The 24810-nt window shown below is 42.5% G+C and overlaps 2 protein-coding genes across 3 annotated transcripts; both read left to right on the forward strand.

The window, feature by feature from the left end:
- The first annotated feature begins 1760 nt into the window (after positions 1-1760).
- On the forward strand, positions 1761-2693 carry LOC104868353 (olfactory receptor 5B3-like). Its single transcript, XM_010633109.2, has one exon. The coding sequence runs from the start codon at positions 1764-1766 to the stop codon at positions 2691-2693; it is 930 nt and encodes a 309-aa protein (XP_010631411.1). The 5' UTR covers positions 1761-1763.
- An 8906-nt stretch (positions 2694-11599) lies between these two features.
- On the forward strand, positions 11600-24296 carry LOC104868352 (glycine N-acyltransferase-like protein Keg1). Of its 2 annotated transcripts, none has more exons than XM_010633107.2 (6): positions 11600-11693; positions 14291-14385; positions 17646-17753; positions 19285-19411; positions 20992-21163; positions 22817-24296. In XM_010633107.2, the coding sequence occupies exons 2-6, from the start codon at positions 14308-14310 to the stop codon at positions 23217-23219; spliced, it is 888 nt and encodes a 295-aa protein (XP_010631409.1). In that variant the 5' UTR covers positions 11600-11693; positions 14291-14307; the 3' UTR covers positions 23220-24296. The 2 variants fall into 2 exon arrangements, with proteins under 2 accessions (XP_010631409.1, XP_010631410.1); XM_010633108.3 differs by having other exon boundaries at positions 11614-11693; positions 14217-14385.
- Positions 24297-24810: the final 514 nt, after the last annotated feature.

Genomic DNA, 24810 nt, shown 5'->3' on the forward strand with positions numbered 1-24810 from the left:
TACATTAGAAAAGGTTTAAATAAAATACTCTTCAACACAGTTTCCAACAAAACAGGTCTTTGGGCTAAAGGTAACCCGGGAACTGACTTTTGGACCCTCAACATTTACGATTCAGCTACGACAGTTCAGCAAGACTCTTCAAATCAAGCTGAGGTGTAGATTTCAAGCAAGATGTTAGCAAAAGAATGGCCCCCATAAAATGAACAGAGCCACCAACCAGATGGGGAGAGCACAAACAGAGTGCAGATGCCTGAAGGGCACAAAGAAGCTCTGTGAATCTCGGCTGGGGTGGAAGTAACGTGAGGAGTGAGGTTTCAACACTAACCCTCCTGGCAGTGGAAGCCTTGCTTGCTGCCTCTCCTCTCTCAGACTACATCCAGGCCAGGCCAGGACAGCTCGTGGCCACACACAAACAGCATTTGACTATTTTAAAGAAAATAATCTTCGTTTAATCTTCCCAAGAATACCCTGAGGTGGAGTCACCACCGTGTCAGTTTTGTCAAGTTTTTGTCTAGTTCAGGGAAGTTAGGTCCTAAGTTAGGCACTGGAGAGTGCCGGAGACCCTTGCAGTCAGGTTCCAGTACCCACCTGCCAGTGTGCGATGCAGGCCTGAGGAAATAAATACTCTAGGAGGCAGAACTAGGAGAGAAAGTGGGGGCCAGGATGGCCAATGCCTGTGCAACCAACAAAGGCGCTGGCCAGTCCCAGGCACTGACTTTTATTGGCAATCAGTTGGGGTAAAGCAACGTGTGGTTTCTATGGAAAATAATGTACACAAGGCTCAGAAAGGGTGACAAAGAATTCTCAAATTAGTTACAGAATAGACAAAATATATGTTTGCAATTAGAGCATTGTCCTTCTAGTCTGAAGGTTTTAGTTGTGGGAACAGAATTTGGGCGCGAGTTACTCTGACCTCGGCAGGCAGGTTTTGGTCAGACTCACTTCTATAAACAGCCAGCTGTGCGGTTCGCTCTTTACAGCCTGCTGTGGGTGTGATCAGTATGACAGTCCTCTGAAGAGGGTCTTAGGTCACAAATGTGGATCTGACATGCAGCTCTTCCTGGGGCTGAGTCCTCTGGTAGAGCACCCTGCTGGTTATCTGACCCTGCTGTCCTGTTTCCCCCACATCTGCCATGCACAGGTCTCTTTGTTCAGTCACTGTGAAACCTAGACACTGAGCTTCGGCCCTGAGTCAGTGACTGTAAGCTGCTACTTCACTTAAGGTTGAATTTAGACCATTAAGCTCGGTAACCATCTGGTCTGGGGCCACAGCTCTGCGGGCTAACACTTAGGTAGACATAAATACATTCCTCAGCTTCCTGGGTTTCACAGTCTAAGAGAAAACAGCAATCACTCTCCTTTATAAATCTGTTGAGGAAGCAGGGAATATAGCTGTAAAAGCGTCTGGAGAACTTCCTGCACGCTAGTTAAAGCGAAGTCTGAGAGTTCACCAGGCTGGGAAAAGAAGATGTGGTTATTGTGTTAGAGAATTTATTAAATTTTCAAAATCTCAGTTCCCAATTATGTAAGATTTTAAAACTAGAAAGTGGGTCTCTGCAGATCCTTCTTAGTCTGAGTCTCTATAGATAATATACTAAATTTTGTTATTAAACTCATGTCTTGGTCATGGGAAATCTTGAAATGAATATGAGTGGAATAGTGGAGCAATGCCTATGACATGAAAACATTTCAATTTCACCATAGTCTCTAATTTAATGCTCTGCCTTTGCTACAGGGCATCTCCTGATTTCCAAATAACACTGATGGAAAACAGGACAGAAGTGGCAGAGTTCATCCTCCTAGGCCTAACCAGTGCCCCAGAACTGCGAATCCCTCTCTTTGTAATATTCCTTCTCATCTACCTCATCAATATGGCTGGGAACCTGGGGATGCTCCTGCTGATCCTGCTGGACCCTCGTCTGCACACTCCCATGTACTGTTTCCTGGGTAACCTGTCTCTGGTGGACATCTGCTACTCCTCAGCTGTCACTCCCACGGTTGTATCTGGGCTCCTGATAGGAAAGAAGGTCATTTCCTACAATGCCTGTGCTGCTCAGATGTTCCTGTTTGCAGCCTTTGCCACCGCGGAAAATTTTCTCTTGGCAGCCATGGCCTATGACCGCTATACCGCAGTGTGCAAACCCCTGCACTACACCTCCACCATGACTACAGGGGTGTGTGCATGCCTGACCCTGGGCTGCTATGTTGGTGGCTTCCTGAATGCCTCCATCCACACCGGGGACACTTTCAGTCTCTCCTTCTGTGAGTCCACTGTGGTCCATCAGTTTTTCTGCGATGTCCCAGCAGTCATGGTTCTCTCTTGCTCTGATAGACATGTCAGCGAGATGGTTCTTGTATATGCAGCGAGCTTTGTTATCTGCTCTGCTCTCTTTGTTATTTTGGTATCCTACACGTTCATTTTTGTCACTCTCCTAAACATGCGCTCAGCTTCAGGACACCAGAAGGCTCTGTCCACCTGCGTCTCTCACCTCACTGCCGTCTCCATCTTCTACGGGACTCTCATCTTCATGTACCTGCAGCCCAGCTCCAGTCACTCCATGGACACAGACAAGATGGCGTCCATGTTCTACACCATGGAGATCCCCATGCTGAACCCACTGGTCTACAGCCTGAGGAACAAGGAGGTCAAGGGTGCATTCAAAAGGTGGTGGAGAAGGCAAAGCATTTTCTAGGAATGTGAATTTAACATTGTAGAGTCTATAAGATCCTCGTTTCATTCTTCTCTGATTTTCTTAAAGCACTTAGTGACATTTTAAGGACTGCACTTGTGTGGAATTTCAGAACGGCTGCCCTTCGCTCTTCAAAGGTTTGTTTCTTAGAAAAGGGAAATAATGTCAGAAAGGTGAAGCCCGAATGAGAACATACAAAAGGCAGTGTAAAGTGTATGGATGCTGCTTGTCAAAGTACTAATTAAGGAGATGACTTTTCCTTCTCCCTGCACACAGTTTGTGTGTCATATGTAACTACTGACATACATGTAAAATGGGGGTGGAACCCAGTCCGTGAACAGGTTCTTGCATAGGAACCCATATGAGCACACACATGTGGGAACAGAAGATTATCCAGGGGTCAAGGGAAGGCTGCTGGTACTTAATAAGGATAATCTACACATTTGATTCAGTTATTAAAATATACAGTCATGGCTGATATTTACTTTTCTGTTCTAAGACTTCTCATTTGATATGGTGATAGTCTTAAGTTTATGTGCTCACACTGTTGGTTTACTTAATTGAGAGACATAGAACTTTAAGTATCTTAAATGAATTAAAACTTTTGGCTTGACTGCAGCCATTTTTTAGAGCCTACATTTTCACTTTGCACTTTTCAGGACAGAATAGCACAACAAAAGTGTTTCTCACTTATCATCTCCAACCAGAATGCAAATTCCATAACAGCAGTAATTTTATCAGTTTTGCTTACATGCTCTTGGCCAGTATCTAAATAGAAGTCCATTTTATTGTAGATTCCAGCTGTGGTTTTTTGTTTGGTACCAGGGATTGAACTCTGGACCTTGCACTTGTGAGGTGGGCGGTGGCACCACTGAGCTAAATCTAAATTCTTAATAATTACTTCACAAATGAATAAATAATTGAACTTTGGGGTCAACTGTTTCAGTATGATGAGTCCCTGATCCGCTGATGATTCTAGTTATCATCCGTAATCCAGACCTTCGAGGAAGTCACGTAATACATTTCAAGAGGTACAGCGGTTTGTCTGTTTGACTTGGATATTTTGTCTGTATTCTCTGCCCCACTTCTGAATCTAGTGATTTCCTAGAACCCCATGGCCAGTGTATCATATAATTTTCTCTTTGGAACCAACAGGACAAAAGTGATGCTCAGTTGCCACGTGGCAAACAAAAACAGATGCTGATGGCCAGGTGTATTTTAGCAGCGGTCCCACGTGCTCTTTATATAATGTGGTGGATTAACTAAAGGTCAGCTCGAGGGGGGGATGCCCAGCTGAACCGAGCCTGCGTGGCTCTGGGTGCGGAGGACCCACGTGAGGATTGTTGCTGATGGCATAAAAGGGAAAGGGGAGGGGACGCTTGTATGCTGCTTATTTTCCTGAAGAAGCCTGTCGTGGCTGGTTTTCCTGAAATGAACTTGCTGTTCTCTGCTCAGCAGAGCTCAGGTCCTCACTGTCACCAGGGAGACTGCTGTTCTCCTCAGGGGAGCTCTGGTTTTCTCCTTGAGCATCACTTCCTGGCTCCAATGCAGATCCCTCAGGCTGGTAGTGCAAATCCTCCACCCCGCTGCTACAGCCTTTCTAGCTTGCACCACTGGCCTTGGGGCCTTCCCGGTGCTGATTGTTATAGTGCATGAGATACTGCTGTGGGCTCCAGGCCTCTATCTGGACTCCTGGACATCACCGTGGGTCCCAGGCCCTCGGCAAGATTCTTCCGGCCTCTATTGTGCAGACGGATCTCTTGAGCTCCGCTGCATTTGACTTTTTGGGTGAATATTATAAGATGATCCTATAAATTGTGTGTCCTGTATTAAATCTATTCTCTTGCAAACTATGAGTACAACATATAGCATAAGCAATGCATGCATGGGCTGAGGCCATGAACAGCATATAGGAAAATTTCCATGCATATTTAGACATATATGCACACACAGTTATATCAACATTTCATTCTCATGCTGATATTAAGCTAAACATGCCTGACTTCATACCAATATATCCATGTAAGCCAGTTCGTCACCCACCCCCCCTTTTATTTGTAACTTCCTTCTCCAAGATTTAGAAACCTGGCACTCAATTCTTCCTATTCATAGATTTGTTATATTTGACTCCAGTATACAAATAAAGCAGCTCAACAATGATTAACCAGCCGGCTGGGGATTTGAGCTCAGTGGTTCTGCTGCCTGCCTCGCAAGCACAAAGACCAGAGTTCCATCCTCGTACCAAAAAACAAAACAAAACCAAAAACCAAAAACCAATGATTAACCAGTATTCGATGAGAAGCAATTTTAGCTATGCAAGTATTCATGTATCACCTGCTACTCATTTTTTCCAAGTACCCTTTAATGGTCAGCACCTTACTTACATGCCTCTCTGCATATTGCTTTCTCTAATATTTTCCTAGAATTACTGAATATCTTCCTATTCTGTACCTACAAAAAACACTAAGTCTACCCCCACTAGGCAGATTCTGTGCTGCTGAGCTAAATGTAATTGGAAAAGAGAATTTTTCAATTAAAATACTATTAAATGTGAGGAAAGGAACGGTTGCTATAGGGAAGCCATTTCAGTGAGGAGATTCTCAGATGATAATATCTACAAAGAAGTGAAAGGTGGGAAAGAAAAGATGAACTGTTGTACAAGGAGGAACAAGCCAGTTGGTAGAGCTTCTTCGTAGTGAGGACGGTCTCTTCACGTGGTACTGGCTCATGCTGAGGGTGAGGGGTCAAAGTTCAGTGAATTTAAATTTGGTCAAGTTGCCTAACAAAACTTTGCTCTGACGGCTCACTGAGGTGAACATTAATTAAATATTTGTGAGAGCTAGGATGACAGGACACTGGAGAGCACTGCACTGAGCTCAGCACCTTGTGGTGGGGGCTTCTAAGGGGAGTTGCCTGCTGACTCAGGCTGAGAGGAGAGAGCAACATTATCAGTCTGGTTAGTAAGTGTTTTCTTTTCATTTATCAGTGGGAATCAGGAGATCAACTCCTGATTATGAGGTATAGATAATTCATGCCAACCCTTGTCCTTGACAAAGAAGGATGGCACCTGGGAGTCTTAAGTCAGGGAGGGGAGGATGGATTTTTGCAGTAAGCTGTTTCTAGAACACAAAGAGTGGGGAGGGATTTCAGTAACCATCACTGCTTTGCGAAATCACAGAACTTGGGTAAAATTCAACATTATCAATCTCTCAAACATTACATCTGTGGAAATGCCCTTAATCTTTTGGCCTGCCTTGAGAATAAGCTCTGGGAATGTCCTTCAACACCGATCAGAAGGGTATTATTGGGGATTTTTCCCTACTGTATTGATGATTCCTGAACATGGCTTCACAGGATGAGTCATCTGCACAGGTGCCACAGATAAAGTAGAGTGGATGGACTTCACACACATGAGGATGGAAAGGAATGCAGTCACCTTAGAAGAAAGTTAGCTAATCTCCCAAGTTAAACATACACATCACTTAACTCTGGCTTGTATATTCATGACAATAACAGTAGTGTTCACAGTCACTTAAAACCAGAAACAACTCAAATGGCCTTCAATAGATTCATAAATAAATGTATATCAATGCATTGAAAAATGATTCAGTAATATGATGTCCTGAAATCTTTTGGGAATATGCCTTCAAGGGAGATAGCTAGGTTGAATGGAATTTCTATTTTTAGTTTTCCCAGAAATTTCATACTGATTCCTATAGTAGCTGTAGCATTTTACATTCCTATCTACAGCAGAGTAGAAGAGAGCCTCGTCAGTGTCAGTATTATTTGATCTCTTGATCACAGCCATTGTTTCTGGAGTAAGATGGGATTTCAGTGTTTTAATTTGCATTTTGGTAATGGCCAGAGATGTTGAATTTTTTTTTTCTGTACTTATCGGTCATTTGCACTTCTTTTGAGAAGTCTGTATTAATTTTAGTTGCCCATTTTTTCATTGGGTCTTTTATTTTGGGGAGCCTATTTTTTGAGTTCTTTACAAATTTTAGGTATTAGTCCTCTGTCCAAGGAATAAGTTGGAAAAACGTTTTCCCATTCTGTAGGGTTTCCTTTATTCTGTTGATTGTTTATTCACACTGTTTTCTTTCCTGTGATGAAGACTTTAATTTGACATGACCCCATTTGTCGATGCTTGATAGTGTTTCTTTCACAATGTAGGTTTTGTTCCAGAATCCTTTACCTATGACAATATCTTCCAGACTTTTACCTGTCTTATCTTCCAGCAGATTACTCTTTCTTTGTTAACATGTAGATATTTGACACAGTTTTACCTTAGTTTAGTACATGGTGAGTGATATCGGTTTACATTCAGTATTCTGCATGTGGAGAGCCAGTTTTCCCAGAACCATTTGTTAAAGAGGCTGTCTTTTCTCCAGCACACATTTTTTGGCCCTTTTGTCAAAGACCAGATAATTTAATGCACCTCCGGTTGTTTCAACGTTCTCTCTTCTATTGCACTGAATCATACATATGTCTGTTCTTGGTGCCAGTACCATGCTGCTTCTACCACTGTAGTTTTGTGGTTTAACTTGAAATCTGGGACTGTGATGCCTTGTGATTACTCTTGTTGCCTGGGATTGCCTTTCCTATTCTGGGTCTCTTCTGGTTCCATACAAATGGTAGGATGGTTTTGCCTATCCAGAAATAGGGGATATCCTCCATTTTCAGATGTTTTCTTCAATCTCCTTGCTCAGGATATTAAGGTTCTCATTATAGAGGTCTTTCACTTCCTTGCTTAGGTTAATTCCTAAGCACATTTTCTTGATGCTAATGTGAATGGTATTGTTTATCTAATTTCTTTTTCAGTAGGTTCTTTATTGGTGTACAGGAATGCTATTAATTTTTCTGAGTTGACTTCGTATCCTGCTAATTGCTGAATTTGATTGTTAGTTCTAGCAATCTTTCAAGGAATTGGGGGGGTACTTGTACACAAAAGATTGTCATTTACAAATAATGATGTTTTTACTTCTTTGTTTTTATAAGGATTTCGTTACTTTCTTATGCTTGGTTTTCTGGGTAATGTTTTCAGAACTATATTGAACTGGTGATTGTGGACATCCTTGTCTTGTTCCTATTTTTAGAGAAAAAGCTTTTAATTTTTCCCCATTTAATGTGATATGGGGGTAGGTTTGTCAGAAACGGCTTTTATTACATTGAGATAGGGTCCTTCTATACCTATTTTCTTCAGGTTGTTTCTTATGAATGGATGCTGCATTTTGTCAAGGGCTGGATACAGTCAACAGTGAAAAGTCAATAGCATTCCTGTACATAAATAACAACTCACTGAGAGAAAAACTAGGGAAATAACACCTTTCGCAATAGCATCCTAAAAAGTGAAATATTTAGGAATCAATGTAAGGACTGATTTTTACAAAGGAAGTGAAAGACCTTTACACTGAAAACTACAGTACTCTGAGAAAGGAGATCAAAGAGAATCTCAGAAACTCAAAATATATCCCTTTCTCTTTGTAGGGGCCAGACTACAAGTTTGTCCTACTTGAGGGGACGAATGAGAATTAAAGACACAAAGATAATTTTAAAAAGGGGCCCAGGGAACTCCTACCTCTAGAGGGCAAAGTGCCCTGAACTGGCAGCACTCCTCACTAGTAGACTCACACAAAGAAGCAGGTAAACATATGATCTGGGATGCAGTGCAGGGGCGTCAAGTTTTCCTCATTTGTAGGCTGAACCCGAATGTACATTTTCTTTCATCAGACTTCAGCTGGAGTTGACTTTCTCCCTGGAACTGGCTGATGCCCGCATGCTGGCACATAGCCCAAGAAGAGGTCAACCCCCAGGCCTTGGTTCTCACTTAGTTTCCCACAGCTCTTTGGTAGGAAGAACCAATATAATGAAAATGGCCATTCTCCCAAAATTGTTATACAGATTTAATACAATCCTGATCAGTAGTTTACCTTATAGAATTAGATAAAACACTCCTAACATTCATTTGGAAGCAGAAGCAACCTAAAATAGCAAAGCCCATCTGGGCAACAAATGTAAGGTAGTGGGTATCACAATTCCAGACTTGAAATTTTACTACAAAGTTGACTGTGATAAAAACAGCACAGAACTGGCAAAACAAAAGAAAATGAAAAAACAGACCTGAGGATCAACGGAACAGACCAGAAGTCGTATAAAAAACTCCAGCCACACTCCCGTCACCTTATCTTTGACAAAATCACTTCACTGGAAGAAAGGTAGCCTCTTAACATGGTGCTGGGAAAGTGGCTTTCCACATGCCAAAGACTAAAACTGGATCCTTATACTCACCATGCACTAAACTAAAATCAAAATGGATCAAAAATCTAAATATTAAAACAGAAACACTAAATCTGCTGGAAGAGAGAATAAGTAGAACTCTTCAAGATAGGTGTAGGCAAAGACTTTATGAACAAACCCCAAATATTACAAAGAATCAACAACTTGGATATTATTAAAAAGCATTTGCAAAGAGTTAAGAGACAACCCAAAGAGTGAGAAAAAATTTTGCCAGCTGTTTCTCGGACCAATGACTACTCTCTAGAATATATAAAGAACTCAAGAAAACAACAACAAAAAAGAAGACCCTTAAAGATCTTAAAGACCCTTAAAGACCAGATCTAAAAATGGGCATCTGACACTTCTCAGAAGAAGTAGAAACAGCAAATAAACATATGAAAAAATGTTCAACATCACTGGTCATTTGAGAGATGAAAAGTAAAACAACACTGAGATTCCACCTCACTGCAGAAAGAATGGCTGCTACCAATAACAAGAAGAAGTAAACAGCAAATAAACATATGAAAAAATGTTCAACATCACTGGTCATTTGAGAGATGAAAAGTAAAACAACACTGAGATTCCACCTCACTGCAGAAAGAATGGCTGCTACCAATAACAAATGCGGGTTGGACTGTAGGGGAAAAGGAAATCTTCTCCATTGTTGGTGGGAGTGTAGATTGTATCTATTGCCAGGGATATGGTAGGTTTAATGCACAGGAAATTCTTTCAGCAAGGAACCATCTGGGTCAAGTCTAAGTAGGGTCAGCCAAGAACTGTTGATGGGACTACAAATGAGTCCGATCCCTCTGGAAAACAATGTGGAAGTTTCTCCAAATATTAAACACATTGTAATTTGTTAGTGGTGGTACAGGGAGAGTCACCAACAGCAAGCTAGGCCCAAAATGTACACTTGCATACATTAAAAATATAATTAGTTAAAATGTACGTGCTTTGAAAGAATGAAAGTCTGAGAGGTGGGGAAAAATGAAGTGTAATTTTTCGGAAAGCCCTTAGGTTTTGGTGCATCTTATTCTTCCTCTGGTGTAAGTGACACCAATTATTGGTGCTGCTGTAGTGAGCAAAAGTGACATGAATTAAAGGCACTGAAGAGAATCCTGTGCTTAGTCCTCAGCCCAGCTCCTGCTACTCTGGTGTCAACTATGCCACAGAAAGGTCAAGACTCCATCTGCTTTATTTTCCCATACCCTGTGATGGAAACCAGTGGAAGTGTGTGCCTGGTAAAGCTGGCCCTGACACAGGACACTGACAGGGAGACATGCATGTGCCTCTAGCTGTTGATGAGGATGCCCAGAAAAAGAATAAATTGTAATGTTGACTAGACTGAGATGTGTGAACAGGGATCAGCAATGAACAGCTCATCCTGAGTCCTTGCCCTCAAATGGCCAACAGGTTGTCCTTCATCTGCTCAGGGCTGAGGGGGCCAGGTGGCTCTGCTCCCGGAGCGCTACAGCTGCATGGTTTCTACTTTGCTCCCCTGGGCCACTGACTCTTCTTCACTTGCCAGGGCATGGATTCTATAACTGCTTCCCCTCTGGTCTCCTTCATTCTTTTTTGCTTTTCTTGCCTGAGGAGTTGTCTGTCCTCTGTGCTGCCTTCCCAGGTAACTTCCTTCATCTTATAGGAAAACAATATAAAATATATATAAGTACAAATAATATATGTGAAGCATTCAAAAGCAAAGGAGTCAATAATATTTTTGGAACTGGTATTAATATCTTTTGCAAAGAGCTATCATTTGCAACTCATATTGGGGAACAGACTCCAGGATTGCTTCTAGAGGCTGAGTTCCATTAATCCCCTCCAGATTTCCCTTACAGTGCAGGAATTCATTGTGGAGCCTTAGTATGCCTATTGGAACCACACCAGCAATCAGGGAAAAACAAAAAAAAAACAAACCCAGAGTCCCTGAAATAGCTCTGCCCTGGAAAAGCTGATGGTGTGGGGGTGGAAAGTACAGTGTAGCGATATCTGACTCTAGGTAAGCATGTGCAGTTCACATGTAACTCTGTTACACAGATCATGGCCAACCAGTGTGTAGAATGTTAACACGCCCAGCTGCCTGGTAAAAATGTTAGTGTATGCCCATATAGGGGAGGCAAAGACACAAAGATTGTGAGAAAGCCTGCAACTACCCCATGTTCTGCGCTCAGACCATGGATAGAAATCTGCTGAGTCAGTGTAGGCAGGAACAAAGCTACTTCCCTGGGAAAAGACACTGGTGCCCAGTGGCTCTACAGGGAAATCCCACAGCAATGGAAGGAACATCCTCAACATTTCTGAGATGCCCCGGAGTCCTTCCCAGCTGTCCTGATCGCTAGCATTCCCGCCAGTCTCTTTTCAGGCATTTGCCTGACCAAGTTCTGCTCTCCCAAAACACACACACGTTCTGACGTTCTGGAAAAGAATACTAAAGGATGCACACAATCAATTCCAAGATCTCCAAAATCAATTCCTGAGACAATGTGAGTGAGACGGAGGAAATGCATGCCACTGAACGCCAAACCAGCCAGTGATTTTTTTCTAAAAGAGCAAGTCCCCAGTAAGATCGTCCGTGGAGTGGCATTTGTAAACATTTACCACATTGCCTAACTCTATGTGCCAGGATACAAAGAACATCCTACTCTGGAAAACTTTGCCCCTTATCATTTACTCCTGGAGTCTCTCTGTGGATACAACTTTCCAGGGAAGCACACACCTCACAAGGTAAAAATGCTGCCCCTTTTCTCCCATAGCAAAGTAGGCAAATCAAATGTTGTCTGTTTTTCATAGCAAGTACTAATCTATTCATTGATCCTTATGGGAAGGAAAGAAAGGTTTACCTTGAAAATTGTGGGTAGCCAGCAGTAGGTAGCATAGACATCCTTAGAACTAAGTGTTGTTTTCCTTCTGAAGAGCTAATAACTACAGGTTTTGGAAGTTGGTGAGAGTGTGGAGAAGAAACCATATTGACAACAGAGTATACTGATCTGTGACATTTATTTAGCATCTATTTTATTCAGATGCTGTTCAGACACTCCCTTTTCTCCACTAGGCAAATGTCTATGAATCACACCTTTCTCTCTGGGTGAATGTTAACCAGGAAAGTGAAGCACCCTTTCAAATTCCAGAAGAAATATGCAGAAAGATATGTAAAAGAACACAGGCCATATTTACTGTTGATTTAAATGATCAGAAATACAAATGTAGTTAAAAATGTTATTTATAATGCTATGGCATAGGCATAGCATGTAATATTTTATTTTTCCTCTAATCTTATTGTTCTATATCTTTATATTTTTTCATGTTTGATTATTATTCAATGTGCATAATCAAAGATTTACATAATTGAGGAAAGACTGCAGACTAATTTCAGTACTTCCTCCCCTCCATACTCTTCACTGTGTGTAATGTGTCGGTGCTTGTGTCCTGTGACAGACTGTGATCTCAGTTTTATTTTCTCCTCCTGGTGCTAGACATGGGGAGTGTGTCTTGTATTTTCCTGTTAATATTGCTTTATAAAACTATTCCATGCTCTCATTTTCTCCATTTTAGTTTTCCCTATGCATCCATTTTCATTAGTGGGAAACCTGAGTCCAAAGTCACGGCAGGGTTTGCCTCCTGAAACAGCTGAAATGTCCTACTGGCATGTCCTCCTTGAGTTTCATTCTGCCTTACTAAGTGAACAGCATACTTCTGCTGCTGCTGTTATTTTTCTCCACTTTTTGTGGGGGTGGGGATACTGGGGACTGAAGTCAGGTCCTTGTGCTTACAAGGCAGGAGGCAGAACCACCTGCTAAATCCTGGCTCCTGTTGCTGTTATTTTTAGCTTCTGACCAAGTGCATGCCTGCTTGCACAAAAGACTCACATTGTGCAGTTTGCAACTATTATTATCATTATTATTATTATTATTATTATTGTTATATAAAGATCAAACAAATGTACAGAGCCATGCAGCTCAGAAATATAAATGAATAAAAAATAGTAACAGAAAATCAAACTAATACAAAATTTATCTAATGTTATATAAAAACTTTTACGTGTCATGATCACTGAGATTTATGCTGGGAATACAAAATTCATGTTACACTCATAGTAAAACAAACACCAAAAGAAAATCCTTTCTTCCTTTAATGAATGAAATTCTTTAGGAATGGTGGAGAAACATAGAAGGAAACGTTTCAGAGAGAAAGCCCTTAAGTTCTGGCCATTCCCACCCTCCGCTGGGGTAGGCGAGGATTTTGGTGTCAGTGACACCAGTAAAAGGCCTGAAGAGGATCTTGGGCTTAGACCTCAGCCTGGCGCCTGCCACCCTGGTGTCAGGGCAGCTTCTCAGAGTGGCCCTGCAGTACCTCTATGGTGCCAGCCCAGAGTCCTGTCCCTCACAGTAGCTGGGAACCAATGTCTGCTCCACCTCTTCCAAGGCACACAAAGGGCTCCTGCTGTGCCATAAAGAAGGGTCACTCAGCTCAGGGAGGCCTGGAACGCTCACTGAGATACCGCAGGCTCAGAGGCACAAAGAGCACATGGCTTCTCTTAGATAAGAAGACAAAAATGTACAGAGAGCACAATGAAAGAGAGATGATAGGAAAACATAGAGGGAGACTTTGTGGAGAGGGGAAGGGGACATGAGGAGACAGGAGGGAGAAGAGGGAAAGGGCAAGGAGAAAGCTCAAGATGTGATCTGCAGGTAAAGACGTACACTCCCCACAGTGAGTGCCGTTATCACGCACTGCACACGTTCCGAATTAAAATGAAAAGAACAAAAAACTGTTTATAACCTAGAAGAATAAAAAGGATTGCACTTACTTAATGAGGTACTTGTTAGCAGTACTGACGGGATACATGCAAAGTGCTTATAAATGTAAATGCTCCACTTAAAGCTTAGTTAATTCAATCATTACAGATGATCGAGTTCATAACATCACTTCCTTATGTTGTTTGGATTTGGTATTAATATCATTACACAAGGATCATTAAATATAAAATCAAAGATTGCATTTTGTTCTCTTCTGACACTAATGCTCAGACAGATCACCCACTGGGAGGTGGTTAGGTCACAAGGGTGGATCCCTCATAAATGGGATTAGTGCCCTTATAAAGAAAATGCAGAGAGCCAGCGTGTCCCTCGCACCACTGAGAACACAGCAGCAGGTGCTCCTGTGAGCCAGGAAGCAGATCCTGACCACACAGAGTCTGCTGGAGCCAGCTCCAGACCTGCAAGACACAAGTTCCTGCTGTTTCCACAGGAAACACCTGTGCTGTTCCGCTGTAAGCAGTGGAAGCCTCTTGCCACGCCTGCCTGTTTTCCCTGTCCCTTCAGGCTGAGCTATTGCCAAGATGATCCATTTGCAAAGTGCACAGAAGCTGCAGATGCTGGAGAAATCTTTGAGGATGGTCCTCCCTGAGTCCTTAAAGGTGAGACTGGGATACCCTTTGGGAAAAAGGACGAGAGGGTGAGAAAGAGGACCTGACCCTCGCATGTAGACTGCCGTGGAAACTCCTTCACGCTGTGTCTCTTGGTACCCACATCACTTCCGGGAAGTGGGGTGCTTTGTGCCCATATTCCGGGAGGAGAACGGGTCTCCGTGATGCGACCACCCAGCACTGCTCACTCAGAAACGGTTCTCAGCAGTGGGCATTGCCCTGGTCGTGTCTATAAAAGTTTGATTTAAATACATGCTAATTTCAAAACATGTTCATCCATGCGAAGTTAACTACTGTGCATTTTCTTGCAATGTTTCATAGGTCAAATCCTATTACATAAATTCAAAAACAGATTCTAAGTTATCCATGAAAGAGAGCCAGAAATGATTTTAAGTATTCATGGTATCACAGTGGCAAAAGCGGTTACAAAAGTTTGTATTTATGTATGTTTTTCAAATTTATTTTGTATTTTAAAGTTTGAACAATTACTGAGTGTAGTGATTGATTTTTAAAATTTAGTTCCGCAAAAAAGCAGAAGTTGAATTAATAAGAGGACAGTACAGCTTCAGTCCAATGGGGGTTTCACAGGTAGAAAAAGAAACGGGGTGACCACAGTAAGCACCTTTCAGTGTTACATTCCATTACCCACCAAGACTGACTGGAAGCTGGTTAGACCTGAAGACACCCTAGGAGAAGGACATCACTATGGTCCACACGGCACGGAAGATGGATCGAAGACAGCGAACATGAATAACATGGCCAGCTACTTACTGCTGGAGCCAGAATATAATTCACATACCCAGTTTAACTGCCCCAAGGATACTGCCTGTTTATAACAAAGCAGAAGCTCGACACCAAAGTGCTGGCAATAAGGCGGAGACACCGGATCCCCTGTGAGCTGCGGTGTGAGCGAGCAATGGAAGAATCGCAAACTTCTCCCAAAACTATGTGTGCAACAATCATACAATCAGCAGTCACCTTCCTGAGACGCGCCTCTGAAAAACGCAAACTGACGTCCACACAGAAATATGCACAGATGATACAAAAGTGCACCAAGAAATGTATGCAGGAGTTTTGTATGAAATAGCTACAGCTGGAAATAGCACCAATGGCTTCCAGAAGGGAAAGGGTCAAACTTAGCTTTGTCCATGTTACAGAATAATATTGAGCAGTAAAAGGGATCAACTGTTGATACTTGTGAATCTCCAGAAAAGTACATTGAGTGGGGAAAAATTCCTAAATGTTTATATCCTGTACGATTTCATTTATATAAAATTCTTGCTTTGCAATATTAGAGATGCAGGACACAATAATGGTTGCCAATGGCTACAGAGCACTTGAGTGGAAAGAGAGTGGGAATAAATATAAAGGGACAACATAAGGGACCCTCATGCTGGTGAAAATATTCTACATCTGGATTCTATCAGTATCAATATTCTCACTGTAGTCTGACACTATAGTTTTGCAAAAATGTCACCATCAAAGGAATAACCAAAGGGTACACAAGAACTCTCTCATTTCCAGCAGGTGCCTGTGAGTCTCTATATCTCAAAATTAAGACTGTGATAAAAATGATAAGAGTACATTAAAGAGCAGTGCATAATGCATCACAAAGACAGCAGATGCTGGATAGGGCTTCTCATCGTGGAGGAGAGGATTGGGGTGCTGTGGATGAAAAGGAAAGGAAATAAAAGAAACAGGAAAAGGCAGATGAGCAGGGTTCCTCTTGGGCCTGGAGCAGCAGGCAGAGGGAAAAGACTGCATCCTGAGAATCCCTGCAGTCTCCACCTCCTTGCAAACTCCAGGAAGCCATGGGAATCGAGACCAGCACTTTGGGACTCTGCCCTGGTCCACACAGGATGCACACTGCATCTGTGGAGGGGCTCACTGAGCTGCTTTTCCTGCTGCATCCCTGATATGGAAGAAGAGAAAAATAGGAAAGGAAATTATAATACACTTGTACTCACTCATGTACTAGAAAGTTAAAGACGTGTGTGTGCACACACGCGTCCACGCTTATGCAAGGTAAGAAGACTCTGAGATGTAGAAAGACAAAGCCACTGCAGGTTCACTTGCAACACCTCCCCAGACACTACTGAAGCTGGAGCTGGAGTATCATCACAGCGACGCAACCTGCAAGAAATCCCTCCTCTCCTTAGTCAATGGGCCAAGAGAGCAGAAGCCTGGGAAGACAGTAAACTCTACACAGCATCTGCGTACTTGAAGGAAGCATCACAGAAACCCAGCAGCTACAGCCCCACCAGCCATGGCTTTGGGGGAACCCAGACTCCCAACCTCAGGAACCAAGGAGGCACCTCTCTCCCTCTACTCCGAGTGATGGCCTTGTGAGGACGGGACTCACTACACCCAGCACTGAGGGAGCCAACAGACCCAGACGGTCTCAGGAAAAGGTACATGGGGTGCAACAGGGACCCTGCCCCTCCATGCCAAGGCTCCACTGTATGCAAAATGGGATCCTGAACTCCGGCTCCGCAATACTGGCCAGCCCAGTTGCCCTCGGGTGCCAACAGATAGTAGAGAGAAACATGCAATCTATCTCCAACTTGCGACAGTGAGGAGCCAAACTTGTCTTTCCCTGCCTCAGAAGCATCAGAGAAAGCCCCTAAAGCAAAATTTTAAAAAGACCTAGAGCTTATTATGTAATATCCAATAAATCAGAGGACCAATTTAATAATTTTTCCTTTAAGAACAAAAAAATTTTCATTTAAATAAGGAATAGCAATTGATATATAAACTATTAGAGTAATTGAGGTTTTTGAAATAACAACCATAAGGGTACTTCAATGAATAATCACAAAAGCATTTGCAGTGAATGAAGAAATATATACCTAATTACTTTAGTTTTCAAAAATGTGTTTTGTGTACATCAAGGAAATCTGTGAAAGACCTTATTAAATTCTACAGTAAGAGAGTTAATGATATCTGTTTGTGAGTTGTGTTGGTCTTATTATTTTTAAAAGATATTTTAATAAAAGTAAAGAAACAGAACTTAAAAGGGATTTGACATGTTTACCCACAACTTCTTTTTATTTTTGGTACTGGAGATCGAACTCAGGACCTTGCACTCGCAAGTGTGGTGCCACTGAGCAAAATCCCCAGCCCTACCTGCTACTTTTGAGTCAAACAATTATATGCTTTCATATGGAAAAACGCTCTATTCTGGTAGAACAAGAGACATTCCAATGTCCTTCTGTACCAGGATGACCTCTTGCTTTATTGAAATGTTACAGGTGTATGGGACAGTCTTCCATATGAACCAGGGAAACCCATTCAAGCTTAAGGCCCTGGTGGACTCATGGCCTGATTTTAACACCGTGGTTATTCGTCCTCAGGAGCAGGTAAGTTGCCAGCTGTGGTACGAGTGTGCCACTGTGTTTGTGTGTGTTGTGTTACTGCCTTGTGCCAGGCAACACGGTTTCACTCAGGGAAACAGAAATGACTCATAATAGCGCCAACAAGTCCCTGTCCTCCAGCAGTTCGGCCTGAAAGAGAATCTAGAGAAATGTACAGATAAATTACAGCACTGTGTCGAAGAGGCAGGAACAGAAATGCAGAAAAGATGCGCTTCTTGTCTTCAGGAAACAATACCATACTCTGACCAATTAAAGGAAGCCAGGTTATAAACTCATCAGTGGTAATTATAGCACTCCCATCACCCAATCACTTTCCAAAGGTGCAGACTTTCCAGGGATGTGTTGGGTCTGAACCACAAAAATACCACAGAAAGTTAAAGTATATGTTGAACACTTTCATACTCATACAGTGTTTTATTTTGTTCACAAGATAGTACCCAAACCAGCATCTGCGGATTTAAAAAACAAGCTTTATTATTTCTTACATTCAGATCATCGGAATTAGAGCCAACAATTGAATGTTTTGCCAATTTAAGACCATGCTAATGACACAGATGAGTCTGAGCTTTTGCTAGAGACATTACAAAACTGTAGTCTGTTAGTCTAAAGGGAAAATGTACTTATCTTTAAAAACACTGGCTTTGACATTGCATTGACTGTTACACTAGAACACTCTCAGTGAGGCACTGATCTAACTGTACTGTAACAAACTGTCTATAAATAAGTTAATAAATCAGGGAAGAAGAGCCTCTCTGCATGTTATTTCTGGTAAAGGATCAGATTTGCTTCTCAGTATAAATTTAGTTAAAAGTGGATGTTAAAAATGTGAATTTTTAATGTGGCAAGATAAGAAAATTGCTATTTTGATACTCAGAGTTATTGCTGAGTAGAAAGTGTATTTTCAATATTTTCTTGACATGGAAGGAAAGAAACCTTTCTGATGCTAACGGTAGTAATTTTTCCCTTATTTGTTCCTTCATATTGAAATAACCTCAATCTAGAAGTATTTGGATACACATTTATTGAGTATGTTTGATGTTACTGTAGTTCATTTTAAAATGCTAAGCCCTTTTTTCCTAAAGAAAGGGCTGTTCATCAACTTTCTTTTTATTTCCACCTTGCAGAGATGATATTCTAATTCTGTAATCTCTGTAGGACTTACTCATAGGCCAGTGCCAGACTTACTCTTTTGACTCATTATTTTGCTTTTCAATTGTTATTCTGAGTCTTTTACTTATGATTCCTAGAGGCATCGAAAATGATTTTAATTGGATTATTTTGAAATTTCAAAGCATTATCTGAGGTAGCAAGAGTTATGTTCAAGAATTTTCTCATTTTTAACCAAATATGGGACCTTGACTAAACCACATGATGTAAGTAATTCCTAAGTAAAGGCAAAAAAGCAACAGAAAATACTAATTTAATGTACAAAATATCAAAATATAATAGAATACTGAATGCCACAACAATAATCATCAATTATGGACACTCTGGTCGATTCCTCTTGGCTCAACAGGAAATGACTGATGACCTTGATCACTACACCAACACTTACCTGATCTACTCCAAGGATCCTGAGCAAAGCCAGGAGTTCCTTGGCTCCCCAGCAGTCATCAACTGGAAACAGCATTTGCAGATTCAAAGTAAGCAGGAGTGTGTCCTGCATGCTGAGTTCTGTGTATGTTGGTGGGATTGAGTTCCATCTTGAATAAGCATGTTAAACGCACTGACTTTCTCCCAAGATAAAAAGTCTGCTGTCCATTCCTAGTGTCAGCGGCTACTGTTACAGAATGAATATGAGGTGACAGCTGTGTACCTGGTTGTATAGTGAACTGGAACTTGATTTCTTAGCAGCTGAGGACTCCTGACATATTCTCTGGTGTGCTCTGGATCTGGTATTAGAGAAGTCTGTGAGGAGAAAAGCTTCCCCTGCATGTCACTGGCAAATCACAAAGGAATATTTTAGACACTAAGAATATGCTCTCTCGAGTCAGACTACTTAAAATTGCTGAACCTCTTATTAACTGTGTGATCTAGGCCAAGTAACAACCTCTCTGTGGTGAAGTTTCTATGTGTAAAATGATGATAACAGTATCCAAAATATACAGTCCTTGAGGATTAAGTGAGATTTTGAATGGGAAATGCATAGCAGTACTCTCATTTTATCAGATCTTCAACATCTCAAAGTAGCTATTTAAACCACCAATCACTATCATCTTCCAATTCTGTTAATCAGCAGTTTGGACCAGGCTCAGCTAAACGGTTCTTCTGCTGGTCTCGGGAAATTCAGCCGTGTGGACCGTCAGCTGAAGGATGGTGTGTGAACTGGCAGCAATGATCGCAAGCCCGGCTCTTGATATTAACTTTGCATCTGCCAGCTATGACTGCAGTGACAGAGTGAAGTAGACATGTAAAAACATGGAGTCCTCAGGAACAGAAAACTAGGCAAGCTGCAGTACACTCTTAGGCCTCTGCCTGCATCACATTTGTTGCTGTTGCACTGGCCAAGGCCACTTACCTGAAGCCCAGAATCAGTTCAAGAGAAAAAAATCAAATCAGCAAAATAGGAATAATCTAGGGACAGAACAGAAAAGGTCTATAGTACTGCCTGCATAGAATTGTTCAAAAAAATTTAGTCCTTCTATCTATATTCATCTCCCATGTTAGGCATAACTGTAGTATAGTATATTTACATCCTCTTGAATGATCTCAATTTGAAATTTTAAAAAATGTGGCAGTAATACAGCCATTATTACATAAAACTTCTGTGATGACTGATCAGAAAGTATGTGGGCGCCTGTTAATTGAAATGAATCAGCTCTACTGTACAGACAAGTGCAGAGGGGGCTCAGAAAGCACAGTTCTTGGTGTGCCTGGGTGGGACAGAAAGGCCTGAAGTTGGGTTCTGCTTATCTCTGGCCCTCATCTCTGGGCTGTACTCTGCTCTGCTTCCTACGCTGAACTGAACCGTTACTCATTCGCACCCTCCCACCAGGCAGTTTCCTCCCATGAGCTCCCAAGTCATGGGCTGAGTTCCCTGAAACTGGGAATCCAACGGAACCTCTCCTCCAAGAGAAGGTGTCAGGTATTGTGTCTCACTTCCAGGAAATCCGGCTGAGACACTGTGCGATAACTCTGTATCCATGTATTTTTCAGCACCATTGGGCAACAAGTCCAGAAAGTTAATATCAATGATGATATTTCATGTTTTTCTCCCACCCAGGTTCACAGTCCAACCTGAACAGAGTGATACAAAATCTTGTAGACATCAATTTAAGCAAGGTCAAGCACACACAATGCAATCTCTACATGGTCTATGACACAGCAAAGAAACTGGCTCCTTCTCTGGTGGACGTAAAGAACTTGTCACCCAAGGGAGACAAACCCAAGCCCCTGTAAGTTTGACAAAATGGACTCAATGACATTCATATCTGTCACTGCTGAAGTCACTTTTTATATTAGTTTTCAGAAGCTCTCACAAAAAATTTACTTAAAGCAACAGAAATTCTTTACAGTTTTTAGAATCTAGAAATTCAAAATTAAAATCTTGACAGGGTCATCATGCTCTCTATGAAGCAGGAAAAGCCTTAAAATTTAGCTCACTTCTGCCTAAAATATTTGTCCTGGAGCCCTACTTAATGTTTTTACCAATGACTTCTTTTGCTACTCAGGAATGTTGAAATATTTCCTCACCAGAGCTCTCAGTAAATCATCCCCTCTGAAGTCAGTTCACCATTATTTTCCACATATGACCAAGCTTTGTTTTCTTCATTGCATGTGTGATTATTTGAAATTAGCTAACATATTTATTTAACTCACTTGATGCTTGAATCTCCTTAGAAACAGTATGGAAACACACTACAAGAGCAAGAACACACCTGTTCACTACTAGACCCACAGGAGCTAACATAGTGCCCAACACACACACACACACACACACACACACACACACACACATGCATATCAATAAACACGTGTGATGAATTCACTTCCCAGAACAAAAGGGTCCCAGGGAAAAGAACTCGAACAAATCACATATTCCTAAACTGATTTCCATGTAATTCTGTCTGGAATACAGTGTGAGTAGTGAGTATGAACTGCAGAAGGATTTGCAGTGGGTCTGGCCTTCAGGGCTCAGTCCTGTGACCTCCGGTGCCGGTGCACCTGGAAGGGCTCGTTCACGCTGTCAGGTGCACTACAACATAGCAGGCACCTTTACTTCTAGAATCCCATTAGGCCCTTGAGTTCACCCCAAGAGATGGAAAGGGTAGGAAGTACTGTGTGCAGTTTCCTGATATAAAGCAGTCAAGGTATGTGCTCCCTCCGGAGTCTGTGGACCCTTGAAATTCACACTCCCAGCCACCTAAAATGTCTCTCTCCCAACCCTACATTATGTAAATGAAAGAGAGATGGTAGGAAGTAGGGAGGTGGACACTGTGGAGATGGGAAAGGAATACAGGAAATGGGAGGGGAAGGGGAGGAAAGGAAGAGGAAGTAAAAGTGGCCAAGAGGAGATACGTACACTTCCCATTTCCCCAAGGTGGATGCAGCGGATATAAATCACAGACCTATACCAATGATAAGAAACGTTGGTACAAATGCGGAAATGTCACCAGGGTCCTGGCAAATCATCCCACCTAGAGTCACTTCCTGTTACTCGCCATATATGACCAAGTTTGGCTTTCTTCATTGCACTTGTGATTACTGAAATTAGCTACTTTATTCAACTTAATCTTTGGTGTTTGAATCCCACTGGCAATAGTAGCAGCCCAGTGCCGTTCTGGGTGCCTGCACCGTGGACCCACGGATACCCTCGGGGGTTCTCAGGGAGCTCTGCTCCTCATCTCTAGTCACTCCACGAGGAAATGGGGAGAACGAGAGGTAACTAACGGGGAAGTCACACAAGCAGCGGCGATAAAAACCCAGGCACCCAGGTTTCAGAACGCACAGACTTCCGTGTGCTCCCATTTGCCTCCAGTTTAATGTGAAGGAAAACGCTTCTCAGTGGACACGGTATGAAGGGCTGTTCTTTCCCCTTTTCCCAACAGCGACCAAGAGATGTTCAAACTCTCATCCCTGGATGTTACCCACGCTGCTCTGGTGAACCAGTTCTGGCACTTTGGTGGCACTGAGAGAAGCCAGAGATTCATCGAGCGCTGTATCCGCACTTTCCCCAGCTTCTGTCTGCTGGGGCCTAAGGGGACACCGGTGTCCTGGTGCCTGATGGACCACACCGGAGAGCTGCGAATGGGGGCCACCGTGCCTGAGTACCGGGGCCAGCATCTTATTTATCATAGTAGCCTTTACCAGATCCAGAGTCTGGTGAAACTAGGCTTCCCTCTCTATGCCCACACTGATAAGGCCAACCACATTATTAAGAAAACGTCTGTCAGGCTGCGCTATGTCCCCATGCCCTGTGACTGGCACCAGTGGAACTGTCTGCCACAGTAAAGCTGTCCCTGAACATAGGTCGCTGAGGAGCACGCCGCTGGCTGGAGAAGGGGGTGTGGAAACACAGAGGGAAAAATCCCTTAGAATGGAGTGGACCCTGGGCTCTGTGATGGAGGGATGTGTGGTGAACATCACAGCCCAAGCTCCAGCCCTCAGATCACTCACAAGCCAGCCTTCGCTTCCTCAGTGTGGAGCAGGCCAGGCTCTCCTGCTCCAGGGCTGACCCAGCTGCTCATTTCCAGGACCTTTGATGCGTGCTAACACACTGCCTGCTTTCTCCTTTGATCTCTTGCCTCATTCAGTCTTGCCTGTTTGCTGGGATATGGATTCTTACGATTTTCCCCTCTGGACTTCTATGGCTTTCCTTTTATTGGCTGGAGAGAGGTCTGTCTTCTCAATAGGTCTTTTAAAATCCTTTCCCAGGTCGCTTCCTAGACCTGGTATGATAACCATGTGAAATAAATTTCACATGTATATACACAGAAACTATGTGGTGTAATTCTAGGAATAACTAAAAAACAGAAGAACTGGTAATATTTTTGCAAATAGCATCAGTATCTTTTGCAACGAGTTACACATTGCTATTCCTGGCCCAGAAAAGAGAACGCAGCACCGCCTTTTCAGGCTTAGCTCCACTGATGCCCTCCTGGATCCCTTGGTGGCACTGGGACTTCTTTGTGGAAGCTTAATCTACATGTTCCATGATGTGACATGGATGTAAGGAGAAAAGGATACAAGAACACTCAACCTAGGAAGGTGGATCTACAAGATCGGGGTGGGGGCTGCAGGAAGCTTTGTACAGGGCTAGAGACCAGGAGGCACCTGGCCAATGCACACGCCGTGAGATCCCTGTGACCCCTGTAGTCCAGGTGAGAATCATGTGGGTCTAGATGATAAAGGAGACCACAGGAGGGGTCAATCGCGAGTCTTCCTAGGAAGACAGCAGCAGTAGTGCTAGAGGAATAGCAGGTACTTGAAGAAGGAAAAAAGGAAAGGGAATGTCACCAGGAGAAGTCTCGAGACCATCATAGTCCCGACCCTCAACAAAGAAGAAAAGGTGAGCTTCCTGTACTTGAACACCAGGTAAAATATCATCTGCAGACCTCTCCTGACATCAGAAATAGATGATGAGCTTTAATATGAATGTAGGGAGAGGTGAATCCCCTCATACACAGAGAGGGGCAGGGGGAGAAGAGAAAATCCTGATCCAGTTAGAGGAATAGACTCAGTATTTAGTAGGAAAATGTTGGTTTTATTGTATCAAATAAAGTCATCTGAAATCAGTGCTCATAATAAGCACTTAAAGCCTCCTATGATCATCCATCTGTTCTTCCAGTCAGAGCCAAAAAGCCTGAGGTCAATTACTCTTGTTCTCAAGTCACTATTCAGAATTTTTTTCAAGATTTCACTGCGAATTTGTGGGACAGGGAAGACTTTTTCCTCCAAGTGCAACCTGCCACAAGATGGTGAAACTGTGGGGTTTCTTCTAGCTCTTTTAAGTTGACTTACTTTTATTTTTTAAAAAATGATTAGCACATTAATTGCATAAAATAATGGGTTTCATTCTGACATTTCATGCAGGCGTTTCAAG

This window comes from Fukomys damarensis, unplaced genomic scaffold (assembly GCF_012274545.1).
Source record: "Fukomys damarensis isolate Sample0158 unplaced genomic scaffold, DMR_v1.0_HiC HiC_scaffold_27, whole genome shotgun sequence".
Taxonomy (NCBI): Eukaryota; Metazoa; Chordata; class Mammalia; order Rodentia; family Bathyergidae; genus Fukomys; species Fukomys damarensis.